This window comes from Plutella xylostella, chromosome 28 (assembly GCF_932276165.1).
Source record: "Plutella xylostella chromosome 28, ilPluXylo3.1, whole genome shotgun sequence".
Taxonomy (NCBI): Eukaryota; Metazoa; Arthropoda; class Insecta; order Lepidoptera; family Plutellidae; genus Plutella; species Plutella xylostella.
In genome coordinates, this window is record NC_064008.1 from 4,654,485 (window position 1) to 4,674,750 (window position 20,266).

Sequence of the window (20,266 nt, forward strand, 5' to 3'; positions counted from 1 at the left end):
TTGCATATAAGTACATACCTGCATAGACATAACATAACATTTGTTTGGTAGTAAAATAGAACAATTTTACCGGTTGTAAACATAATGTAATTATTCTGTTGGAACATAAAATGAATTCTTCAATCTTGTCTTTAGAATCGACCTTATTTATCTAGCACATACAATAGAAAATATAGGAATGTTAAAAGATCTATTTCAGGCCACTATTAGGTAGGTATGTCATTCAGTTCCTTGTATTTTCTGTACAATGAACACAACTGATATAACCTCTATGTATCCCCAGTGCAAAACTTATGAAATATCCAGATAAAAAAATAAATAAAACTTTTTTTTTATTTGTTTACAGATTCGGTCCAAAGACTGGTTTTCTCCTGTGCAACTTCGACTTGCCTGACATGAAGGGAAATGGCGATCTCAAGTGGAGCTTCGTCCTTGGAGATTTGTTCATAAAGGTCTGTTCACAAAAATCATAATACTCGTATGTACATACCTACATACTTACCTTTTACATGTGTGAAAGAAATAGGCTTACAATTTTAATTAGTTTATGGGGGTATTGGTAGTAATACAGTAGAATCCCTCTAATGTTTAGAGTAGAGCAGGTCCTCAAGTATTTTTAATGTATGACATTATGTGTTATGGAGGTATGGAACTATCAAGACGGTTTGAGACATAATGAGAATAAATTTTGTAGACAGGAAGAAAATATATAGGTATACCTTTTCTTCTTAAAACATAAAGCCCTTTATTATAAAAACGAAGACTAAAGATAGTATTGGTTTAGAACCGCTTTTAGTGCAGAGCTTTCATTAAAATCAGTAGTTTAACACATATAAGGGGGAAACAATTTCATTAAAAAAACCCTTTACCCCACAGGCAATAGGGCACCAAGACGTCCAAGAGACCGTCCGTAGCGTGGACCTGGACATCTACTTCGGCAACGGAACTGACTCCGAAGGGCTGGAGAAGAGCGACGCCGGGTTTAGGATGGACCTGGATAATGTTTGGCAGTAAGTTGTATACAGCATGGTGTGGAATGTGGTTGTCGGACGTAGAAATGGGAGTAAATGAGGGAATATTAGCATAATTTTTCAATCAGTGTATTTATTTAAGATACTCACACCATTAGAAAACTAATCCTTTCTCCACGGTGACAAATCCTTGTCTAGATGTAGTTTGTCGCCGACGAAAAAGGTGATCTATGATATTTTATATTTGCATGTTTGTGGTCTCTAAACTAAACACCCTAATGTTTATCGATTCTTTGATAGATATGGCCGGCTTACTATAACTTCAGTGAACAGATTTCAATAACTATATCGGTGGACTTATTTCTGAATTTCAGTACTTAATCTAACACATCTAGAGCTGAACTATAGTGTGTTACCGTGAAACGATTAGCAGCAATTTCTGAAGTCATCCTGTATATTCCAGGATCGGCGCCAACGCCACATTCGGCACATTCATGAACCGGCGCATGAAGCTCATCATCAACGCCATATTGCCCAAGCCAAATGTGGACGTGCACACCCTGTATATAGACGGCGACATGGGCGACCAAGATATGCCCGTGAAGAGCTTAGACGCGAGATATAGTACTGATGTCACGAGGATATTGACTGGGCTTCAGGGGAAGGTGAGTTGATCATACTGTATAATGTGGACGTGCACACCCTGTATATAGACGGCGACATGGGCGACCAAGATATGCCCGTGAAGAGCTTGGACGCGAGATATAGTACCGATGTCACGAGGATATTGACTGGGCTTCAGGGGAAGGTGAGTTGATCATACTGTATAATATGGACGTGCACACCCTGTATATAGACGGCGACATGGGCGACCAAGATATGCCCGTGAAGAGCTTGGACGCGAGATATAGTACCGATGTCACGAGGATATTGACTGGGCTTCAGGGGAAGGTGAGTTGATCATACTGTATAATGTGGACGTGCACACCCTGTATATAGACGGCGACATGGGCGACCAAGACATGCCAGTGAAGAGTTTGGATGCGAGATATAGTACTGATGTCACGAGGATCTTGACTGGGCTTCAGGGGAAGGTGAGTTGATCATACTGTATAATGTGGACGTGCACACCCTGTATATAGACGGCGACATGGGCGACCAAGACATGCCAGTGAAGAGTTTGGATGCGAGATATAGTACTGATGTCACGAGGATCTTGACTGGACTTCAGGGGAAGGTGAGTTGATCATACTGTATAACGTGGACGCTGGACGTGCACACCCTGTATATAGGAGGTACATATACTGTGGACGTGCACACCCTGTATATAGACGGCGACATGGGCGACCAAGATATGCCCGTCAAGAGCTTGGACGCGAGATATAGTACCGATGTCACGAGGATATTGACTGGGCTTCAGGGGAAGGTGAGTTGATCATACTGTATAATGTGGACGTGCACACCCTGTATATAGACGGGGACATGGGTGACGAAGATATGCCCGTCAAGAGTTTAGACGCGAGATATAGCACTGATGTCACGAGGATATTGACTGGGCTTCAGGGGAAGGTGAGTTGATCATACTGTATAATGTGGACGTGCACACCCTGTATATAGACGGGGACATGGGTGACGAAGATATGCCCGTCAAGAGTTTAGACGCGAGATATAGCACTGATGTCACGAGGATATTGACTGGGCTTCAGGGGAAGTTGAGTTTTAACGGATTAAACTGTGGTAATTTAATTAAAGTTCTTATAATGTGCCTTATTCTTGTTTCTCGTGGGTCAAAAAACAGCAAAATTACTCCTAAAATTTTACAGCGCATCAGAATATCTCCACCTAATTAACTAATTTGTTCAGATTTTAAATTAAATGTTTGATAAAAATACCTGTATGATATGTTATTTGGCATTTTTGTACAATGTGGGACTTCATATAGGCGCGTGGTTTCAAACAATTAAGTACATAATATTTGTATTCAATTGTAGCTGTGTAGGTTTCAAACCCACGAGCCCACAAAGCTATCATTATATTTCCAATTGAGCTTATCACGCGTACTTTATACCAACCACATCTTCTTCCCCAGGTCCTAATCATGCCAGACAGCTTCAACGGCAACGCCTCTATAATCTGGACGTCAGACTCACACGTAGTCTCCATCGACAACCGACTACAATACGCTTGGGACGGGAACAATTCGCACTATGTCGACTACGGGTTGTGTACGCCACATGACTCGTTTGCGCTCAATGGCAACTTTATCAGGGATCGAGTGCACGACTACCAAGTTGTCAAGTAAGTGACTTACCCTTTACCCTTAGATAATTGACACTGTAAGAGATTGATTGACACTGTAAGAAAGGCAGACCAAGAAAGACGTGGCTTGATTGCGTGAAAGAAAATATGCGAGAATGTGGAGTGAATGAGGATATGACAGAGGATAGGGTAAAATGGCGTGACATGACGCACAAAGCCGACCGTAAATAAAGATAAGGCCAGGAAGAAGAAGAGAGAAAACACTATAAAATGTTGCAAAAAATATATAGTTTACCGAAAGGGGTTCATAGTTATAAAGCTTCAATTGAAAGATTTTGGTCACGTACTTGTAACTGTAGGAATCAATAGTTTTTTGGCCAATTTCCATTTTTTTTTAAACGAGTTGCCCATTTTCGGTTTGCTACACCACTGTTGCAACACTTTTTATATACTTAATATTTAATTTTGTTGAAAGGCTGATTACAAATTCCAGTTTACTATACCACTTTTCCAACATCCTATATATATTTTTTTCTCGTCTACAGAGGCAGAATGCACCACCCCAACAACACGCAAATAGGAGAGATAGACCTGCGCTACGGCGGCATCAAGCATACAGACGGACACTTCAACGTGACAACACCCTTCAAACGACTGCCGTGGTTAAAGTCCGTCTTTGACGTGAGTTGCACTTGAATTCATGTTTCAGGTTCATAAAAGTAGCTGTAAATTTTTGTGCCTTGTTAAACTGAAGAATCGACAGTTTGAATGAACCTGACTCTACCATATTATTATGACTGTATACATAATACACTCACGGGCAGTGAAAAAGTTCCACTCACAAAATTCCGACACCACCCGACTCGTATTTTTTCAAATATTTAATCAAAAAATGAACTAAATATTATCTTTTTTAGTTGGTAATATCCTGGTGCTCTATTAAATGTAGGTACTTCAATGCTGTAGAAGGCGTCATTTAGCTAGCCTTTTCCATTTAGGAGTAATTTGGTGCTTTTCTCAGTGGAACCTTTTCATTGCCCGTGAGTGTACATTACATAATATACGTCCGGCGCATCCTGGGCAGTCAACGACTGACAAATAATTTAACTGGCTAATTCTTATTCCTACTCTAGTCCAGCCCTAGTGCTCCTGTACTAGTTACCTCAAATGTTAATTATTGTTTTGTACCAGTGGCTTTTTAAACCATTTAAATCCGTTTTATACCATAATCATCTTTTATCTGCGACAGGTGCGAAATATTAATTCAGGTATCTACTTTTCACAGATAAACAACAACGACGACAATTCCAAAAACAAAATCTTCGTCAACTGGCCGAACAAAACTGCCTCTCTCAACACCACTCACAACTACCTCAAACAAGACACAGGCTTCACGCAAACCGGAGATATCTCGCTTTCCATTCCATTGAACACCCAACATTTAGTCACAACCAACTACTACTATGTACAAGGCGAGCAACGAAGCAATGGAAACGCTACATTGGATTTCGATAGCGAGAGATTTGTCAAGGCGTCGTTTAATCAGATACTGGGTAAGAGTGAGCGGGGTTTGGACCTTGCCAGTACGGATATAGAGGTGGAGAACAAACACACGCCTGTCGGGATCAAGTATATTCACGAGTATGATGCAACTGGGAATACGGTGAGTTAAAATATCTTTATAAGCCAACTCATAAGCGCCATAAAACTCTGTTCTTAGCCATAATCGGTAAATTATAAATATCAGAAAACGGTTTAAGGACGTCTAAACTGTATTATCATACTAGAAATAGTTCGCTGACTCATTGTAGCAAGGGTTAATTAGTTTTATTGTTTCATGTCTGTGCAACCATTATAGATTATTTAGCGCAATCTTTAGTAACTTATGAGGTTGTGAAGAAAACTAACTATACTTATGCCTATAGGTCTATTTATGTCCCCATTCCTTATATCATAATATTTGTGTACAAGAATTTAGGGATGCGGTGTTTTAATTCTATGTAGGACAATAATCTTATTAACATTCCCTACTATTTATTCCCAGGACGTAAAACAAGCGACAGTAGTCCACCTCTACAACGCCACAAAATTCAACGTGACTGGCAAAATAGACGTTTTCACTTTCGCCACCGGAAAGAATCTCAAACTGACAGCCATGCATGGCGAGAGAACGCTGACCTTCGAGAATGAATATGAATCTGTGGATAAGGAGTTGAAACAAGGGAGCAAGGTTAAATGGGCAGAAGATGTGTGGATCAATTACAATATTCACGTCACTAATATGACTACGGTAAGTGTTTTTGGCTTGAGTTATATGATCATCATCAGCGAACATGCGACTATGCCATAGGTTTCTGCAACAGTAGTACATGCAAAGTTTAACTCTTTGCAAGTTGTAACTCTCATGATGGATAAAAATTTAATCACCTTAGTTAGACGCATATCATTTTTTGGGTAAATTTACTTTTGTAACTTATTAACCGCGACCGAAAGAGGAAGCTGTTATAAGTGTGTTATATGTCAACGCATCATCAAAAGTTGTGGACTGATTTAGATTCATTTAATTATAATAAACTCGTGACGGTAATTATGAACGTTCCTGACCATATTTAAAATTTTTCACTAACTTAACTTTTTCAATCCACAGGATGAAACAGAATCTCAACAAATCGACCTAAACATCTGGTACCCGCTGCGACGCTTCAACCTTCTAGCGCTTTACAAACTGCGCGACAACCTTCTAGAAGGTTCCGGAAGAATGAACTGGAACGTCAAGGACGAGAACAAGACTGCCGAGTTGAAGGCCAAGTGGGAGAATCCGCCGACGGCTGACGCTAATCTACATAATGTGCAGTTGTTGCTGTCGCATCCTTCGTTTAGAAAGGTATTCTATTGCTTTTTGTATAAGTTGGAATTTGGGAAGTTAATATATTCGCCATATTGCCTAATACCATCGTCATTAACTATTAATGTAGGGCTTTTCTAATTAGCTTCATATTATTAAGCTGTTCTTGGCCTTCCTCATCCAACCACTATCAGTTTTCTGTCTGGATTGTTTCCCACGCTACGTTTGATAGTTCGAGAACTCGTCTATCCAACTTTCTCTAAATTTTCCTCCATAGGTAAAATCAGGGATGTGAAAGATTTTTTATTTATTCAATTAATTTAGTGACGATTAATTTTCCCTTCACAGGACGTATCCCTAAACGGCTACTACATAAGCACACCAGAAGTGATGTCCAACATATCGCTAGAACTGCAATATTCGGACTACGAAAACGAATACCTTCGGCTAAAGTCAATTCTAACAGACAACTCGAATGGACCAATCAGAGACTACAGATTCGGCCTAACCTGTTCCCATCCGGCTACGAATTTGGACCTGGAAATGAGATCAGATATAAATATTCATAGTAAATGGTATTATTTTGATAACTACTATCGGTTCCAAAAGTCGCTGTTTTTCCAGAAGTTGAGACAGGCGAAGATTCTGATTGATATGAATAATAGTACTGTTATGTATGCGGTAAGTTAACATTATTATAAATCATCTCTATTTCACCAGGTATAGTAGTTACATACAGTAGGAATGCCATTTTCTCCGTACCAAAACCAAAATATCATTTATGGTTGATGGTGATTCTGAAGGACTTTTGGTTTGTCACGCATTTTTTTTTAATGTGGAGGGACCTTTTTACTTGGTTTTTGGGAACTATTGATATTCGTAATGACCACCAAACAGCCTGTATTACAATTATATTCTCCGCCAAGGAGACCTTTACTTTTTTATACACACATATCACACTCTCAATTTACCGATAAATTCCGTTCTTTCCCCCCCACCTCCAGCGTTCAAACGAAACCTACTTCTACAACATGACGGGTCGCTGGGACCTGTCCTACCCGGACTACACGGTCAGCGGCACCGTGGCGCGCCCCACCGGCGGCGACACGGCACACGCCGTGCTCTCGGTGAAGGATAGGGCGTTGACGGCGCATTATAATAGCACTGATGGTGTGTACTGTAACTTTATATATTTTTAAGACTATATATTTCATTATTTTTGCCAACATAAAAAAAAACATGGTAGTGTTAGAAGGAATTATTCACAACAGCTGTGTGGCCGCACTCTTATCTCGAGGAATAACACAGAATAGAAGAAAGTTGTCTATGACATGTCTTGTCTATGGACTGAGCGTTTTCTGACGTTTACCGGCATCTTGTTCTCAAGCATAAATTGCGCATGGCTTCATGATTTTAATTTAAGCGAATCCTAGAAAATATAACATAGTAAGTAAATATTTTAACGCTTAAAAGTAGGTAGTTGCAGCATGAAGTTTGTCTAACATATAAAGTAAAAAAGTGCACTCTTATCGCTTAGAGTGATCATAGATAGAAGCCTCTACTATACTTATATTTTTTTTAAAACAAACGAGTTCTTACTGAGTATGTCTCGCCCACATTTCCGATATTAACAGGATCATTGTTAGGACCAATAGCAACCCAGTAAAACAATTTAAATACTTACTCGTTTCTTATTTAAAATAGACTATGTAATTAACTCACTGTATTCCTTTCGCAGACATATCCTACCATCTAGTAGGAATGATAGTCGACACTCGATCCGCCAAACTAGACGCATGGCGAGACTATGATGACGTCACGACTGTGGACCTAGCGTCTTACATCCGACTAAACCACTCCCGACTTCTCACTAGCTCTGTCGTGTGGAGGCCACAGATCTTCGGTGAAGTCAAGGCTTATACTGTGAATACACTCAAACATGTCTACAGTCAGGTATGTCTTTTCCTACCTTTTGTTTTTGTATTTTTTGGGTCCAAAACCCGCACTAGGCCAGCGTGGTGGACTAAAACTAAACCCTTCCTTCATTGGAAGGGGACCCGTGCCCCAGCAGTGGGGTCGTGATGGGTCATGATGATGAGATCTTAAATGATAACCAAATAGTTATGCTACTTTCAACCTAATCTTACTCTAATGTTGTAAACAAGCCAGCTGATCTCAAATGTTACATTCTGCCCACTGGTTACTCACGGCACAGGCTTAGCCCAATGTGAGAACCTCAGCTACCGTAGTTTTTAATCAAACTGTATTATATCAGTGATTAATGATATTTGATGGTTAAATAAACATTTTTTTCATATTTTTTCAGGTTAATGAGACCCTCGTGATAATTAAAGAGGTGCCGATGGAAGCGCATACAGCTTTGAAGAACATTTGGGGCGACGCTAGAGTCAGGGTCAGGGAGTTTTTGGACGATTTAAACGATTTACACGTGATCAAAGACGATTTTGACGAGTTCGACCGGTTTCTGAACGAATCGTACATGAAAAACGACTTTTATGTCAAAGATATTGTGGAATTCACGTATTATGTGCTTGATGAAATGGCGATTCGCAATCATTTGGAGAGTTTGCCTGGTATTGTTAATGACATGTGGGGTATGATGGGAAACACCAGTCAATCCATCAAACAGAGTTTAACGTATGTAGTCGACACGATAAAAAAAGCGTACGCTAATTTCTTAGACTCGCTAAACAAATTTTTGGAGGCAGATTTCATGGAATTAGTCTCTGATAAGTTAGAAGCAGCTATTATGCAATACGACACTTTTGTCAGAGACCTACATATGAAGTTATTAGACTATTGGGAATCAACATGGGTTAATGCAAGAAATAGACTGTCGAAATACTGGCACGAATTACTCAAGTCTATGGAACCTTTGTTCTTTAAAGTTGTACATTATACGGAGTCGTTTGTGTTTACTCTATGGCGGGGAGTTATGGACTTCTTCTACAGTAGAACGCAGGAGTTGACAGATTCGCCGTACTTCAACTATGTGTCTACGTTTGGACATGAGATGGATCGGTAAGTTTGATAAAATAATATGTAAAGGGTCCGTAAGATGAAACATCTTTGTCCAAAGGCCTTAGTTGTAACCTTGTAGCAATATTTATTGCTAATGTTAACCCCGCTTTAGAAACGATTTTCTCCTATACAAATTTGGATATAATGCGTTTAGATGAAGAAAGCCTATCGTTACATAATAGTATGAAGGAGTGAAAGCCCTACGAATAGGCGGCGATATGAGTCCGCCGCCATATACATATTGTTTCTTGATTCACGCGGCTTATACCCACTTTGAAATTGTGTATAATTAAGACTTAAAAGTCACCCTGTCTATATTATTCTAACTAATACTACTAATCTATCCACCCATCCCCAACAGAATCTACAAAGACCTAGTGAACGAAGACATAATAACGAACATAAAGAAGTACAGTAAGAAACTGTGGAACGTGGCGTGGGACAAGATACAGAAGTACATTCCGTTCAAAGACGAATTGGGCCAACTGTACGCGGAGTTCAGTAACGCTTGTGATAACTTCATGCATACGCCGCCAGTTATGTATGTTAGGGAGAAGGTAAATATACACATATACAGCTGCCGCTACACGGGTTCGTTATCGACGTAGATAAACGTCACTATATCGCGATTCGTCATAAATGAAATACAGCTGTGTGTTTGGTGGATCGTGCATTAAACGAGTTTATCGACGTCGATAACGAACCAGTGTAGCGGCCACAGGTGTTGTAGAAGTAGAGAGTAGATGACTGGGCTCGCCATTCTGATTCCGATATTCTACAATAAAAAATAGGTAGGTACCTACTTCTCTGTGCAAACTTCTTTTGCCACGTGACTTTTTTATGGGGAGTTTTATTAATAAGATTTTAAGAATGTTGACCTAATGTTGTTCTCACACTGTTGGTCCCATAAAGACAGCTACATAGCAACGAAAAAGTTTTTATTATCTACTTATTTTCATGCTAACACTTCACTTATTTTGTTTATTCTATGAATGCTATGTAGAAAGATTTTAAATAATTGTTAGATTGTTAGATTGATTGTTAGAAGACAGTTTTCCCGTAGCCTAATGTTAACCTAACCTCCCTATCCCATAAACTAAAGGTATATTGTTTATTTTGCCGCAAAAGTACTCAAAACTGATCTCTATTCCCAGTGCACAGAAGCGTACGTCCGTCTGAAGTGGTGGTACGATTACTTCATGATCGGAGAGGCGCTTGATAAAACTTGGGATATCGTTTACGCCAAAATAACTGACTTCGCCAAGACCGCACTGCAATATGAGGAAATGTAATTACTTCAGCTTTTATCCCTGCTCATCATTACAAAATCTTATCAATACTGTAAAAAAAAGACCTGAAAAACTAATTTGGTACATAAAATTCAAACTATTTAAAAACAGCTATTAGGGCCTAGTGGAAGTTTTGCTCACCTTTTATGCTTGAGTAGATAAATCTAAATTGTGCGAATTTGGATGGTGCGAGAGTTTCGCCACCTAGCGGCACAGTCGCTGCCGTAGCTCCATACACATTTGCATTTGAAAAACTCTTACTACGCCTACAGGCCAACACTTGAAACTAAAAGTTCCATACGCTTAAGATACGACTAACCAAATCCACTTTCTTTCCAGCCATCGCACACCTAAAACTAACTTCGTTTTCGACCCGCGCAAAGGAGAGATCCTTCTTGAACAGAAACTACCTATGTCGTGGCACGCCTTCAACCGAACCCCGGACTTCACCGAAATAGCCGAGTATAAGGCTGTCAAGGACTTCATGGACCAATGGCTCACCAGCAACAAGAGTATCTGGAGTTATTACTACGATATCCGGCCGTATATGGACTTTAATAATGTGTTGCCGCCGTTTGGAGGTAAGGTTTAGTGTGCTTTCGGAAAACGTATAACTTAATTGAGCACCGAATTATATCTAGAACCATGAATAATAAGGCAAGCATAGCGTGGGACGCCCTCCAGTATGCTGTACCGACGACCTTAGACGGGTAGCTGGCAGGGAATACATGTGGAAGGCAGAGGACTGAGTGATTTGGCACCCCCTCTATAAACCTCACACCTCTCTATTTCCAGCAGTGAACGATTATGGGCTTACACTTAAATTTTTGTAAACCGTGATAACCTATCTATATGGATTCACTAAAATGTATGTTGAAAATGCTTTTAGCTTTGAGCCCATCTTTTGTACATTCATATCTGATATAATATAATATGTGCAATAGTTACATAAATAAATAAAATAATATTTACTAATCCCAATTATTTCTTCCCCAGGCACAGCCATGATCACAGCGCAAGGCACGCTAGTAACATTCGACAAACGTGTCCTCACCGTCACACAAACAGGAACCTTCGTTCTCTGCAAAGACTATAAGCATGACAAGCTGACTGTACTTATGGAGGTTCATAAGGATAAGCCGTTTACCCTATTGCTGTTGACTAAGGGCAAACTGTTGAGTATTAATATGGCTACTGAGGTGAGTTGGAATAGCTTAACTTAATTTTGTGCTCTTTGGTTTTGTATGTAGGTATACTTTAATACCTAAAGAAGACAACTTCTATACAGCATACTTTTATAGTTAGAAAGTGATATAAATAGATGTAACCTATTTAGTTTTAAAGCACTGTCATTTTACAGCATAAGTTTACACATAATCATTTTGCTGCAAGCAATACGGGCCATTGTTATTTTGAGCAGGTTCCACCTATATCAATTTAGGGCGAATTCGACCAACGTCGAGTAACTTTTTACTCACGAGTAAACTACCAGTTACTCGCGAGTAAGGAGATTTTGCATTGTACCAAACCTGAAACCAAGATAAGTAGCTTATCCCAAGAATAAAATGCTATACCGCCAAAATGGACCGTATAACGAGCTTATCCGAGAGTAATTTTGTAATGGCGGCGGCACATCAGCTGATTAGAAAACCGTGATATGACATATAAATACATCTGTCAAAAACAAAAGCAAGGTAAAAGGCAAATTCTCAGAATAACAACAGCGATTAAAATATTAAAACATAAGACAATTTCATACTATTATAATCCATTCAAACTAAGTTGGCATGTCATTTCTATTGCATGCTTTGAAAACGCAGCTATTTTTATTTTAGGTGCAGTACAGTTTCGTTCCTTGTTCATTCAATTAATCATGGTATAACTTGATAGAATGCAAATATACTTATCCCAGATATGTATTTACTCACGTATAAATATTATATCCTTTAATAGTTATTCTCGTGTAAAGTGATGTTTGGACGAATCCGCCCTTAAGGTTTTACAGGGGAATTGATGTTTTTGTACATACATAAAGCATCCACTAGGGAACGAAAAAGGGATGTCTTGCGTGCTTGCGTCCACATTAGTAGTGCAGGAACCAATAATTTAACCATAACCATATATTCAGCTTCCTGTACCTTTTGCAGGTTGACCGGTAGAAAATGCTTTTAGCAATTACTTTCGTATACTGTGTAAAAAAAGAAATATATATAAATTAGGTTTCCCTAACTTTCTGAACTCTACTTTTGGACTTTACTTTAATCATATTTCTTCTCTCCCCTCCCCAGCAAGTCTCCATAGACTCCGGCCCCCCCCTAACCCTACCCACCACCATCGGTGACTACCTCGTCGACCGCGCCGGCGGCGTAGTCAACGTGTGGAGCGAGGGAGCCCGCGTCTCATGCAGCCTGCAGCCACGGACCTGCCAGCTGCGAGTGCCGGGTCAGTACAGCCCGCCACAGAGATATCTGACCACCTGGCTAGACTGACTGGTCCTTTCATTCGAAGAAAGTTATACGGAAATTTTGCAGTTAAGAGCTAACCTAGCGATACTTAGCGCTACAGAAGGTGGTAACGAATATTTTTAATGGCGTGTGTCTGAATAGGTGTTAACTCTTTTAAGGTCTTCGCACATTATAACAACTCACCGGCGACTCGACTCTATGCTAGACATTGATATTTTAGCCCTGTGTCATATTTTCAAGGTTTAATTTCAAAAATGATTATAAAGTAGTGTACAACGAGTGGCCTACGCATCGTAAACTAAATGTCATTTTTTGAAATTAAACCTATAATGTGCGAAGACCTTTAAAAACAATGGTCGTAATTTGACCCGCATATTCTAAACTTTTACCTACTATTAACCAAGAAATTAAATTAGAAAACACAAAGCATTAATATACAGGATCCAACCAGTTACGCCATATCCTGAAGATCCCTGATTTCTACCTATTACACCAAAACTAACCCCCACTTTCCATCCCCAGGTTGGTACTTCGCCAGCGTGGGAGGCCTCCTAGGCACATACAACAACGAGTTATACGACGACCTGCAAATACCCAACAAGGGTATAACCACCAACGTGACTGAGGCAGTTAGGAGCTGGGACATAGGCCCGCCCGGGCCACGGGAAGCTATAACTCGAGTGCCGCAAAATGAGACGCAGTGTCACAAGTTCTTTGTGAATAATGTGTCGCCGTTGCACCCTTGTACGCAGAGAGTAAGTATTACCGTCTTAGGTTTATTAAATTTGAAAAAATAATTGGAAAATAGTGGTTTATCCGGCTTGAAGGACCAAAATTGGGTTGGGATTTATTGCTTAAGCATGGTCGGTAAGTTTGTCTCTGTCGCTTGCGCACAGTAATAGTGTCATCACACACCTAGATGGCCGGCAGCATATAAGTGACATAGATTGACTTAGATTTGATAAATTGTCGCTTTATTTAACATCGGGTCGTCGGCCTTGTGTTATTATTTAACGAGCTTTTTTTAAATCTAGTCCGCTTCGCCTTTAATGATTTTCCTGTGATAATACCATGATAAAAAGTAGCCTACATATATCCAGGATGTCCCCCTCATATAGATACAAAATTTCATCAAAATTGATCCTGAAGACTAATAAACATCCACATTCTCCTCAATCCACAGATAAACGCGACGCCGTTCTTCCTCTCGTGCGTGTCGGGCGTGGACGCGTGCTCGCTCGCCGCCGCCTATCTACAGCTGTGCGAGCAGACGCACGCGCCCGTGCACATACCCGAGATATGCGCCACGTGAGTTGCTATAATGGATCTTATTTTCTAAGACGGAAGGAATCGCGCTAACAAAAAAATGAGATACAGCAATGGGGCGTAGGTGCGACGTGATTGGACGCGGCGGCGGATTGACTTACTTTGAGTGCGAATGCGTGTGTCGGACTCGTCGCAACAATGAAATCGACTTACATTAAAACACACGCACGCGCCCGTCCATATACCCGAGATATGCGCCACGTGAGTGTTACATACAGGGTGTTGCTATACAGGGTGTTGCTATACAGGGTGTTGCTATACAGGGTGTTGCTATACAGGGTGTTGCTATACAGGGTGTTGCTATACAGGGTGTTGCTATACAGGGTGTTGCTATACAGGGTGTTGCTATACAGTGTGTTGCTATACAGGGTGTTGCTATACAGGATGTTGCTATACAGGGTGTTGCTATACAGGGTGTTGCTATACAGGGTGTTGCTATACAGGGTGTTGCTATACAGGGTGTTGCTATACAGGGTGTTGCTATACAGGGTGTTGCTATACAGGGTGTTGCTATACAGGGTGTTGCTATACAGGGTGTTGCTATACAGGGTGTTGCTATACAGTGTGTTGCTATCTACAGCTGTGCGAGCTCACGCACGCGCCCGTGCATATACCCGAGATATGCGCCACGTGAGTGTTGTATACAGGGTGTTGCTATACAGTGTGTTGCTATACAGTGTGTTGCTATACAGGGTGTTGCTATACAGTGTGTTGCTATACAGGGTGTTGCTATACAGGGTGTTGCTATACAGGGTGTTGCTATACAGTGTGTTGCTATACAGGGTGTTGCTATACAGTGTGTTGCTATACAGGGTGTTGCTATACAGTGTGTTGCTATACAGGGTGTTGCTATACAGGGTGTTGCTATACAGGGTGTTGCTATACAGTGTGTTGCTATACAGGGTGTTGCTATACAGGGTGTTGCTATACAGGGTGTTGCTATACAGTGTGTTGCTATCTACAGCTGTGCGAGCTCACGCACGCGCCCGTGCATATACCCGAGATATGCGCCACGTGAGTGTTGTATACAGGGTGTTGCTATACAGTGTGTTGCTATACAGGGTGTTGCTATACAGTGTGTTGCTATACAGGGTGTTGCTATACAGGGTGTTGCTATACAGGGTGTTGCTATACAGTGTGTTGCTATACAGGGTGTTGCTATACAGGGTGTTGCTATACAGGGTGTTGCTATACAGTGTGTTGCTATACAGGGTGTTGCTATACAGGGTGTTGCTATACAGGGTGTTGCTATACAGTGTGTTGCTATCTACAGCTGTGCGAGCTCACGCACGCGCCCGTGCATATACCCGAGATATGCGCCACGTGAGTGTTGTATACAGGGTGTTGCTATACAGTGTGTTGCTATACAGGGTGTTGCTATACAGTGTGTTGCTATCTACAGCTGTGCGAGCTCACGCACGCGCCCGTGCATATACCCGAGATATGCGCCACGTGAGTGTTACATACAGGGTGTTGCTATACAGGATGTTGCTATACAGTGTGTTGCTATACAGGGTGTTGCTATACAGGATGTTGCTATACAGGGTGTTGCTATACAGGGTGTTGCTATACAGGGTGTTGCTATACAGGGTGTTGCTATACAGTGTGTTGCTATACAGGGTGTTGCTATACAGGGTGTTGCTATACAGGGTGTTGCTATACAGTGTGTTGCTATACAGTGTGTTGCTATACAGGGTGTTGCTATACAGTGTGTTGCTATCTACAGCTGTGCGAGCTCACGCACGCGCCCGTGCATATACCCGAGATATGCGCCACGTGAGTGTTGTATACAGGATGTTGCAAAATGGTATACTGAGATGAAACGTACGTGTGCAGCATGTTATATCTATGCGCGGGAATGAAATCAGATATAAAATGTTGCGTAGGTTTCGTCTTAGAGTACCCTTTTTGCAACATCCTGTAGAACGTGTCGGGTCTGCTATCTACGTAGATAAACGTCGGTATGTCGTGGTTTGGTATAAACTTAGCGCTGTGATTCGTGGAACGTGCGTTAAACGAGTTTATCGATAACACGTTTCTCTTAATTTTCGAAATATTTATCCTCATTTCTCCCACTACAACTGTTAACTTCCCCCACAGATGCACCACCCCAGAAGGCGACACAATAGAAGAGGGGTCATTCTACAAGCTGGACCACGTGCCCGCGTCCACTGACGTGGTGTTTGTCATAGAGGCGCAATTCTGCAACAAGAACCTACGGAAGAACAAGAATATCGACCTGTTTATCGAGGCTTTTGATAGCAAGCTGCAGAGCAATGGGTTGTCTGATAATAGGTAAGTTATTGCATACGTCAACATTTTAGTCGTTAACTGCTTCTATATAACAGGGTTGCGGGTTCAAATCCCGCCCAGGGTCAGACATTCGTGTCATGGATTACTACAGGATAGTTTGCTGTCGGTGAAAACGATCGTGGAAAACGAACTAACTAGGTATATGGTGGATGACTTCCATGCTATCCTGCTAATATTATTAACGTAAAAGTTTTAAGTATGGACGGACGAATGGATGTTTGTTACTTTTTTACGAGATAACGAATGGACAAATTTTTATGAAATTTCTCATGTAGTCAGCTTTCATCCTGGATTAACACATAGGCTACTTAGTATCCCGGAATTCCCACAGGCGGCAAAAGCTATCAATAATTAATAAGTATAATATCTTTCTGCCTACTGGCTACTCACGGCACAGGCTTAGCCTAGTGTGAGAACCCCAACTACCATAGTTTTTTAATCTGGTCCAAATAATTTAAAACTGTTTTATATGCATAACATTTATTAAGATAACCTGTGTAATTTTTTTGGTTAAATAAACATTTTTTCATTTTTCATTTTTTTTTCATATAAATAAATAATTTGCTATTTCCACCTACATTATCATCCCCTTTACACTATAATCTCTTAACCCGTCGACTGTCTCCTACAGATACGCGATAGTCGGTTTCGGCGGGCGCGGCGTGTACAAGAAGCCGCGCTTGCTGTACGTCAACAACAGGGTGTTCACGGACGCCACGCAGATCGCGCAACACTTCGACAACTTCGTCATTGGTGAGTTGTTGAAGTAAAGTGCTTCATAGGTTAGCTACATGATATTCACAGACCCCGCGAATCGCGGATCACTTCGATAAGTTCGTTATATTTATTTAATTAAATCATCATAATATGTGTAAATTGCTGGTTCCATTATTTACAAAAAATGGCAAGTAAGTGCTACTTTTGGTCTATGTTGAGAGTATTGCAATTTAGCACTCAAATATTTGCACCGGCTATGAATCGGGCCCGGGTAAAACCTCTTTCTATATACTTACTTAGGTAATTACCATTATTTTACCCTTATTAATTACCATTATTAATTACCATTATCGTACCCCTTTGACCCAATTTTAAGTTTTATGGTTTCGTCGCGACAACCGAGACGCTTTGTTTTAAGCATATAAGTATATGTAACTGTTTTTTATTCTGTTTGTCATTTTTTTTTATGTTATGTTTTTTTGAGTCAGTCAGTCAAGTCAGTCCGTGACTTCACCCAAGGGTTCTAGTTGAAAACCAGCGCTATGGTGTGGTTTAGCATACCTGCCATAGCATCAAGCTGAACTAGAACCCATTTCAGCACCGAGAAGCAACATACATGCTTTTAATAACTTATTTTTTTTGTTTACTTTTTAACCTTTTCTTCTAAATGTATGTGTTGTTTCTGTGTGTGTAAGAAATAAATAAATTTTCTTTCTTTCTTTCTTTCTATTTTCTAATAACAAGTTACAAAATTGTATCATTTGTTCGTCTTCAAATAAATAAATAAGTAAATAAATTATATCAGTACACCCTGTATAATTTTATCAATGTAACCTCCACAGAGAAACAAGACCAGTCGCGCACCAACAACACCGCTCGTGCAGACATGTTCGCCGCGCTCTCCGCCGCCGCCACGTTGCCGTTCCGTGCCGGCGTGCCCAAGACGCTCATACTGATGCCTTGCACTAGATGTGATATCAGGTTTATGAGGGTAAGATGCACTAAAATACTATAATTAAATAACGTTATTTAATCATATTTTACTGCATAAATTTTCATGAAAGATGACTAAGAACACTCGGATTTTGGGAGCTTTTCCACAGCCAGAGACGAGAAATTAGTAAGTACCTAAGTGTCACGAAAAGGCTAGATGTAGAAGTTAATCCTCATCAAGTTAACGCTCAGACTGGTGCCTTGACGAGGTGCAATGTCCGATTTAAACTCTCTTTCCTATTTCCACTTCTGTAACTTCCGCCATTTTCATATTACTTTCTTATTTGCGCGCATTATACAGTCCAGCACAGAAAAATAAGGCATAAGACAGGATGCTGTAGTGTTCCTTGGGTAGGCCTAGAAACATACATAGCTACATATGCACTCACGACTGTAATCCCCGATGGGGTAGTCACAAGCGAGCCACCTACTTTTCGCAGCACATTTGTACTCACGTGATAGGTTGCGAACCATATCGCTGTTTTAGCATAAGTACAATGCACTTAGGATACAAATCTAGAATCTAGATATGCAGGTTTCCTCACGATGTTTTCCATCACCGTAACAGCACGTGGTATTTATTGCCTAGAAACACATGCAAAAATTCTTAAAATAAGTAAATAAAATAGTAAATAAATAACCTCTTATGTCTATTACAGTTGGACTACTCGACGATATACCACAATCTGCTGGAGAACTCGATCACTCTGCACATTCTGATGGACGAGGACTTCATGCTGTCCAAGAAACGCGCCGCCAAGTATTTGTTCGGTAAGTTGTTTTGTTAATATACTGAAGGAATAGAAGAAGTAGACCGTAAAATCTAAGCACGATTTTTTATGGCGCCGGAAGTCGCTACAAAGTTACAATTTCAAATGAACTAGGTGCAGATTCTAACATCTTCACAAATATTAGAACAAAATCTGATCTAAATAACGTCTTATGCTAGGAAAAATAAGGTCTTATGCATATACTGTGTGATGTGTATAATGGTGTGTGTCACACAGCACATGCATTGTTATTTTCCAATCAATAAAATATACATCAATAGTATAAATAAACAACCTATCGATATCCCCTTCACAACTAAACTAAACCACCTTCAAATCCCAACCCCAGGTGTGGACAGCCGCCTCGCCTACACCAACAAAGACTATGAGAATCTAGTCGGAGACGCCGGCCTCAGGAAACAAGTGAAGCTGCCCAAAGACAAACTTGGCCTGTGCATGTCGCTGGCTATGGAGAGCAACGGTATGTAGACATTCATCACGGTTACCGGAGTTTCAACATATTCACGGGACCTACATTACACTCACGTGAATTTAACCACAGTAGCGATAAGTCCAATAATTAGTTTGGCTTGTGTAGTTACCTTGATGGCCATAGCTACGGTTTGTACACTCATCACACTCGCGGGTCTTTCATCACACTCAAGGTATCAAGTGAAGCTTACTTTCTTGTCAAGACTCTAACGAGCTGTCCCTAACAATATATAAATTATTGTCTCAACGTAAATATAGCCGATAGTGTGAAATAGGCTTGCCTACACTATTTTCTTGTCATAAAGTGACAACAATTTAATATAATTAACCCAAAATAAGTCTGGTCACTGCACACTGAAAAAGTATCATTGATACAACGGTAACGTCATTACTTTTGTTGTTTTTCAGTGTGACCAGTTTTAACTTATAAATACACACCCCCTTATTCATAAAAAAGTTACTGGACGCTTTAGCTATTGAACTGTTTTGTCCCTTTCTGTCAAATAACAAATTTGTCTCTGTTAGAGAGTGATACAACAGTTCAGTAGCTAAAGCGCCCTGTTACTTTTTTATGAATAAGGGGGTTATTATTTTGTTTACTATAATCGTGTTTCTCCCCTTCAGGTACAATATTCACGGCGCGTAAGCTAGCCGGCGACCGGGCGACGGCGCGCCGCCTGTCCACAGTCCTGGGGGGCAGGGTCGACCCGCGGGCCGCCCCCCAGCGCTGCGAGTGTCGCGAGACAGCCCTGCACTGCGTGCAACAACCCGCCGTGAGTCGCTT

The 20,266-nt window shown here is 40.6% G+C and overlaps 1 protein-coding gene across 1 annotated transcript in view; it reads left to right on the forward strand.

Annotated features, from left to right (window-relative positions):
- LOC105394337 overlaps positions 1-20,266 on the forward strand; it is a 61,957-nt gene that overhangs the window by 41,069 nt on the left and 622 nt on the right. Inside the window, exons 45-69 of the mRNA XM_048631179.1 lie at positions 347-452; positions 877-1,010; positions 1,435-1,636; positions 3,061-3,269; positions 3,776-3,911; positions 4,516-4,893; positions 5,275-5,520; positions 5,878-6,114; positions 6,424-6,756; positions 7,080-7,245; positions 7,814-8,028; positions 8,402-9,117; positions 9,479-9,674; positions 10,272-10,405; positions 10,746-10,987; positions 11,403-11,605; positions 12,695-12,848; positions 13,394-13,626; positions 14,055-14,179; positions 16,298-16,492; positions 17,142-17,263; positions 18,070-18,218; positions 18,880-18,991; positions 19,340-19,471; positions 20,107-20,255. Coding sequence (XP_048487136.1) covers positions 347-452; positions 877-1,010; positions 1,435-1,636; positions 3,061-3,269; positions 3,776-3,911; positions 4,516-4,893; positions 5,275-5,520; positions 5,878-6,114; positions 6,424-6,756; positions 7,080-7,245; positions 7,814-8,028; positions 8,402-9,117; positions 9,479-9,674; positions 10,272-10,405; positions 10,746-10,987; positions 11,403-11,605; positions 12,695-12,848; positions 13,394-13,626; positions 14,055-14,179; positions 16,298-16,492; positions 17,142-17,263; positions 18,070-18,218; positions 18,880-18,991; positions 19,340-19,471; positions 20,107-20,255 — 5,224 coding nt within the window. The remainder of the gene's footprint in view (positions 1-346; positions 453-876; positions 1,011-1,434; positions 1,637-3,060; positions 3,270-3,775; positions 3,912-4,515; positions 4,894-5,274; positions 5,521-5,877; positions 6,115-6,423; positions 6,757-7,079; positions 7,246-7,813; positions 8,029-8,401; positions 9,118-9,478; positions 9,675-10,271; positions 10,406-10,745; positions 10,988-11,402; positions 11,606-12,694; positions 12,849-13,393; positions 13,627-14,054; positions 14,180-16,297; positions 16,493-17,141; positions 17,264-18,069; positions 18,219-18,879; positions 18,992-19,339; positions 19,472-20,106; positions 20,256-20,266) is intronic.